The sequence below is a fragment of the Antrostomus carolinensis genome, unplaced genomic scaffold, assembly GCF_000700745.2.
Source record: "Antrostomus carolinensis isolate BGI_N321 unplaced genomic scaffold, ASM70074v2 scaffold47301, whole genome shotgun sequence".
Taxonomy (NCBI): Eukaryota; Metazoa; Chordata; class Aves; order Caprimulgiformes; family Caprimulgidae; genus Antrostomus; species Antrostomus carolinensis.
Window position 1 is genome coordinate 1 of NW_010294395.1, and position 7,067 is coordinate 7,067.

The 7,067-nt window shown below is 47.3% G+C and overlaps 1 protein-coding gene across 1 annotated transcript; it reads left to right on the forward strand.

Moving 5' to 3' along the window:
- Positions 1 to 1,018: 1,018 nt before the first annotated feature.
- LOC104518193 (A-kinase anchor protein 8-like) lies at positions 1,019 to 6,735 on the forward strand (the record flags this gene model as incomplete). The annotated part of the gene is made up of 6 exons (XM_029087378.1): positions 1,019 to 1,152; positions 2,203 to 2,443; positions 4,828 to 5,302; positions 5,732 to 5,849; positions 5,996 to 6,051; positions 6,647 to 6,735. Coding segments are annotated over 6 exons (1,113 nt in total), but the record flags the coding sequence as incomplete, so codon positions are not given.
- Between the last annotated feature and the right edge of the window lie 332 nt (positions 6,736 to 7,067).

Below are 7,067 nucleotides of genomic sequence, written 5' to 3' on the forward strand. Positions count from 1 at the left end.
CCCCTCAGGCTGGGGAGGGACCGGGAGCTCCCGGCCTCACCGGTGGGCAGGAGGGAGCGAACCAGCCGCTATTTCTGACAGAAAACACCTTTATTTTTTAATCACCCTCAATGAAGTTCCCTCAGGTTTCTGCCTGGCAGCAGCGGCTGACGAGAATTCCTCCCCCTCCCTCAGGTCACGGCTCCAGCTCTCCTCCTCGCCTCATTTCTCGGCAGTTTTACCTTTTTCTCCTTTTCCTGTTGACGTTTTTATTCCTTTCCTGGCCCCTGGAGCAGCAGCTCAGCTCACCTGTGGAGTCTGCTGGGTGCAGGAAGCGATTTCCCGCTATATTCAGCATCCACATTCTGGTCTGGATTGTGGTTTAGGCTCTGAGGGTGACACTGAGGGAGAAAAGAAAAGGAAAATTAATAAATTAGCTTTCTAATTAATTAATTAGAGGAGTTGCTAATTAAAGGAGAAATCACACTGAGAACCTGCCAGGTAACATTGCTTTCCCATAGCGTTTGTGCGAACCCATAGGAAGGGAAGCGCTGCGCGTACGTACCCTGGTTAACGAGGTTGTAATTACTTTGAAAATTAACGATTTCTTGGGATATGGGTGTCCCAGCATCGTGTCTTCCCATCCCAGTATCTCCCATTTTCCAACTGGTTTCCTGCAAGGGCAAAGTGCAGTGATGTCGTTGAGAAAAGGGCATCTGAATGTCAGTCCTGGAGGTTGGAATTTGTCAAATGACAGCATTAAAACTTCCCCAGTGTGTCCCAATTCCCTCTTTTTTAGTCATGAATTAGAGTGGGATTTATTCCATGCAAGACCTCTCTCGCTTTCCCAAACACTTCATCTCTCATCCCAGAATACTCCGTCGTGGAAATCATTTCTAGGAGCTCAGCTTCAAATTCAAACCTGGTTTTTGGTGCGAGGCAAGCAAAACATTTTGCTCTGGTAGGGATGTTTCGTGGCTGGGGCGACGTGAAGATCTAATTTCTTTGATATTTGGTGTGAGACTCGGGGCTTATTCAGGGTTATTCGGGGTGTTGTTCTGTTTGGACACTGGGTAACGAGGATCTTTGGCCGCGATAACGATATCAACTCCTCTCTAATTGCTTTTTGCTCTTTTCTAGGTTATGGAGACTGGAACTCTGGGACGAACAGAGGTAAGTACAGTAAAAACTGAAGGAGTTTTTTGGCAGATTGGGGTTTTTTTTTACCATTTCTTGAACCTGAGGGAGACGCGCTGAGGTCGGTGACGAGCAACCACTGTCCCCGCTGCAGCCCAGACCCCGTGTAGCCTCTGACTGTTCCACCTGTGCGATGATTTTCTTCTTTTATTTTAAAAAATTCACAAGAAAACCAACAGAAAACTTTGTTGCTGTAGCTGCTTGCACAATTCTAGGCAGAATGTTTCGTTTTGGGAGGTTATTTTACCTCCAAAGAAACCTTTTTGCTGCTTGGAAAACACAAATGATGGAAATTGAGCAGAAATACAAACTGCTTCTCCGTGTGTGCCAACAGCCAAATGAAAGGGCTGAGGAAAGAAACATGGAAATTTTAAGCCTCAACAGGCTTTTAATTGGCTTTGTGTGATATTCCTACAGTGGTTTTATTTCTCTTTATAAAACATTTTTGGTTTCTTTAGTGAGAGAAGAAGCTTTTCTGTCACTTTCTGATATAAAATGTGTGGAAAACGCTTGGCTGGAAGTGTTTTTACTCTCGTTGCTGGGCTGTGCTGTCTCTGAAGAGGACAGGGACGTGCTTTAATGTGACCCCTTTGGATTTAAGGGGTTATAAATCTGCTTATACAGGTCCTGGTGAAGGTGTGTCCCAGCTGCATTCATCTGCCTACCAACAGCTTCACCTCAAACTACAAACCAGCTCAAACTGATTCTTTGATAGCTCTGTTTTAACCCAAACCAGGATTTTATGGAGGTTCTGCCTTGGCTGTGTTTATTCCTCTCCCGATGGGGCGGAGGAAGCTGTGGGCTGGGATTGTGTTTTATGGATTTGACACGAGCAAATTGTTCCCTTAAACCTTTGTGAGCTCAACGATTCCAAGTTGATAAATGACTTAAATAGAAATTGGGGCTTTTTTTTTAAATTTTATTTAAAATAAATAAAATGGGGCATCTTAATTCAAATTAAAACATTAACAAAGCCAGATAACTGGAAATAAACCCATTTTTATAACAAGATGTTTGTCATTGCAGGTTACGAGGGATACGGCTACGGCTATGGCTACGGCCAGGATAACTCGGGTCATTACGGCTACGGCATGGCCGGCTCCAACTCCTGGGACATGGCCAATTCGGACGTTGACATGAACCCCGACGGTTCGGGCGGCGGCGACGCCGACACCGTCATGGGGAAGATGAACCAGCGCCTGGACATGGTGTCGCACATGGATACGGACGCGATGCCGGGGGGACACTACGGATCTGGCGGAGACAGGTGAGGCGAGGAGGCGCGGTGATGAGCTGCTGCTCGTGAAGAGTCGTCGCCGCTCGTTGTGTCTCTCGCTGGTCTCGTGTTCTTGCCTTTCACCAGTGTTGTGATTGGAGTGAGCGGCCAGAGCTGGCTCAGCCCTCCTCCTCGTACCTGTTAGAACTGTAACATGGGGTTTTTGTGCTACGTTTTCATCCGTGTCTTGCAAAAAAAACCCCAAATTTGGGACTTAAGAGCCAACAACATTTCCACAGTGGCTGCAATTTGGGGTTCTTGGGTAAAACAAGAATGAGAAGGAATGTTCTCATTACTTCTGTAGCGGCGCTGAGGAAAACGAGGCACAATTTCATACTTACTCTCAGTTCAAATTCCTCATTTTCATTCATAGATTGCCTCCTGATGCAGCAGTGAGGCTTTGGTAGCAGGTGTCGCAGTAAATGCTCCGATCTATGGCGTAGTCAACTCCTTGCTGATCTTAGTCAACGTAGTCAACTCAAGCTGGGGAGGGACTTTTCATAAGGGCAGCTAATGACAAGACAAGGGGAAATGGGTTTAAGCTGAAAGAGGGGAGGTTTAGATGAGATATTAGGAAGAAGTTCTTCACTGTGAGGGTGGTCAGACACTGGAACAGGTTGCCCAAGGAAGTTGTGGATGCCCCCTCCCTGGAAGTGTTGAAGGCCAGGCTGGATGAGGCTTTGAGCAACCTGGTCTAGTGGAAGGTGTCCCTGCTGATGGCAGGGGGGTTGGGACTGGATGATCTTTAAGGTCCCTTCCAATCCAAACCATTCTATGATTCTGTGATTAATGTTTAAGCACTAATGAACAAGCTTCTTTCCCCAAAAAAATTCCTTTTTTTAAAAATATATATATATATACACTGTGAATTTTGAGGCAGGACTCGGTATTTCTGCAGGGTGACTCCTTACTCCGGGTTTTTAATGCCTTAAATAAGTAAAAAGAAGTTGCACAAAGTAAAAATCGGGAGTAAATATTAATACATATGATTGATTTTTATTCTACTCCTACATTTCCAGAAGAGTAAAGCTTTTATGAAGTGATATATCTGACTCTTATGAAATGATACGCCCGTCCTACTCTATCCAATCAATTTGGTTTGGTCACTTGCTGATTTTAACAAGGGGTTGCCCAGTTTTTTCCCCGGATTCTTGTCCCTTCAAACATCATTTTGGGCTTTTCCACTTTGATCTCACGCGCCGGCAATCGGCTGCTCGCAGCCACGCTTCTGCCTGTGGCGTGTTTCCACCCATTTGGCATCATCACACCAGTTGGGAATGGGCTAAATTTTATTAAAAGGCCAAAGAAATTCCCATGCCGTGCAAGAAATAAGGAGAAAGGCGGTAAGAGGAAGATAAATCACTTGGAGAAGTCGTCTCCGTGCGGAAAAGGAGCTGCTCAGCCTCCAGCTGCTCCGGCTTACGCGTAACCGGACACTGGCAGCTCCTCCATCGGTGCTTGACCCGATTTTGTAGCCCCATCATCTCTCCTGGTGACTTTCTTCTGACCTTGGAGCCACGATAACATCTTTTTTTTCCCCCCTCACTGATTCCTCTCTCTGTGCTCTGGGGGCCTCGCTGGAAAGCACCGTGGCGAGGGGGTCGCACTTTGACGAGGCTCTGCTGGCAAGTGTGTAAAGTCTTAAATTCCAGTGCAAAAAAACCCTAAAAATCCTCCGTGGCCTCATTTCCAGGAGGAAAATTTGATTTAAAAATCAATTAAAATCAGTTAGGGCGTACATTGGCTTTCCAGTTGGAGGAAAACAGTTTGTTAACGGCTGGATTGCGTATGAGGAATAAAGAATAATGGGTCTGGAGTAGGTCTTTGGTTGTATCAAGGTATTCTTTGAGTAGCTGAGGAGTAAATTTCACTGTTCCTGGAATTATTTCTGGATAAGGTGGAACTTGCTGTGAGGATGAGCAGCTCTTGGTTTGCTTTGGTTGCTCCTAAAGCTCATTTTGAAGCAGATCTTTGGGAATGAGGACAAACTGATAACCCTCAGCCTCAGCTGGTGAAGGAACCTTCACTCAACGTAGGGGATTATTATTATTATTATCATTATCATTATCATTATTATTATTTTAAAATATTTTAATAATTCTGGAAGAAATGGATGGTTTGAGGGGTTCCCTGGCACCAGGGTTTTCCCGTGTCTACAGGTCTCTGGTTCCTCCACCTCTGGACCTGACACCTTGAAGCTTTGTCACCAATTCCTACTGTCCCACCAGACACTGAAATACGTCCTGTGTCGAGTGAAACATCTGACAATTGAAAAGAAAAATTAAATAAATAAACCTGAGAATCTGTTTCGCTGGGTTTTTGCTGACCCGCTGCCGCCGTTTCTCAGCGGCCTCTCACCCACGCGTCTCTTGCAGGTACGACTCGTACGAATCCTACGACTCGAGATCTTCCATGAACGACCGCGACATGTACCGCTCCGGTTACGATTACAACGAACCCGACCATGACAACGACAACGCTTACGAAGGTCCCTACGACAACTTCTACGGGAGCCGTCGGGATCAATATCAGAACAGATCCCGGGACAGCTTTGGTCAGCGGGGTCAGAACTGGGGTAGAGACGGACGCAATAACAGACCCATGACGTCGTCCTATCCCGGGCGCATGGGCGGACAGTGGAACGAGCCTCCTCAATCCATGGGATCGCGAGGTCTCGGTCCTCACGGTTCCTCCAGGCTTCCTTCCCTCTTCTCCCACAACATTCTCCCGGAACTCAACGTGTTCCAGGGAATGCGAGGTTTCTCGGGAAATATGCGTTACGGAGGAGGAATGATGAAACAACGAATGAGGAGAAACTGGAAAATGTGGGATTCGGATTTTAAAGTAAGTGTTTGGGTGATATCCTCCTGCCAGCTCAGCTCTGATAGATTCATTTCCCAACAAACCCTCGTGTCCTGCAGGGAAGGGCTTCAAAATACACTCTGGGGAGCAATAATTGGCATTATTGACTTCGTAGTGTTTTCTCTCCTGAGCAAGGCTGTGCTCAGTTACAGAGCAGTATTGATCCCTGAGAGATTTTAATCCCACAAACTTTGTTTTCTGAAGGTAAGAGAATATCGCAGCCTTTCACCGCTTCATCTCCTATATCATGAGATAAAGACGTGGTGGGTTATGTCCTTCCCGATCGACTCTGCCTTGTCAAAAACTTCATGTAGGAGCTTTCAGTGGCTAAAAATGAGAAGAATAAGACATTGCTGGTTGTGGAGGGCAGCTGTTCACAGTGCCAGGATTAATCTTTCTCTTCTCTCTCAACCCTAGAAAAAGAGAATCAAAAAAGATCTCACCGGGAAGAAACGGAAACAAACGAACAGCTCGGATGAACCCGACAGCAAAGCGGCCAAGACGGACGGTTCCGATAACTCCGATTCTGACAACGGTAAGAGCGGAGCGGCTTCCTGGTGTGCTCAGGATCTGCCACTTGCTTTGTTTCTGGCAAAGCCGTCGTGTTTAACGTGGTGGCAAATCTGTTGGCGTTGATCTGGGGTTACCTTCTCTTTATTCTGAATGTCTTGGTTCTTGCAGAGGAGGGAACGGAAGGAGAATCGGGAGAAAAAGAGGAGAAAGAGGGTTCCAGAGGCGTAAGTAACTCTTGAAAATTAATTAATCGTGATTAAAAACTGGAGTTGTGGTTGGAGGTGCTGGAGTTGGTGAGGGCAGATCCCCAGACACCCAAAGCAAGTCAGGGCTTGGACAAGCTGGGGGGAGAGGATGGAAATAAAATGCTCTGTGGAGGGAAGCGTAGATCTTAACTGGGGCTTCCCAACTGCACCCACCACCCACAGTGTCGCCGCCAGACGCTTTACAGTGTCAAAATGCGGTAAAATAGCCGTGCACAGAGTGCTTTATGGAAGGGGAAAAACCCCAAACTCAGTTGTTTGTGATGTGGAGAATCCCAAAATGAGGGATTTCTGAAGTCATCCTCCAGCGGTGGAGGGAGATCTCTTGGATCTAAGAACTGCAGGTGGTGTAGAGACATCTCCTGCCAAGGGAACAGGCACCGCGCCGGGTTCCCCTGGGCTCAGGGAGTGTGGAGCGGCCCGATCCGGTGCGGTGCTTTGAGTCCCTGGGTGGGTTGGAGAGGAAGGATGCTGGTGAAGACACCGAACCAGACACCAAACCTAGAGAACCAGACGTTCTCTAGATGATTTTAACTTCCCAACGTTGCATTTTTAGGAAGGGGAAGATGAAGAAGGAAGAGATTCAGAGAAAGGTGAGTTGATGCGCGCAATGGCTCGTTGGTGCTCCAAAGCTCTGCGTCGAGTGTAAAGCCCCTTCCAGTTGAGGGCTCCAAGTGGCCAAAAGACCCAGTTCCGATGAAATCCGAAGGGTTTATTCAATCGACTCCTTCCCTTCTTGGATCCCGTTGGTTCCGTTTGCCTCGTGCCTTCGCTCTCCCTTCTGGTTCGTTCTGTCTTGGTGACTCGAGCTGAACCTCTGCACCTTCACCTACATCGTGAGGGGCGATTTCGCTTCTGCACGTGTCCCCGCGCCCCCTGGGGACGCCGGTTTGATGCTGTGGTAGATACCAGAGGTGGGGTCCTACAAGCGAGAGCGGCCGAGGTTCTGGGGGGGGAGAAAGTATTAATTTTTTTTT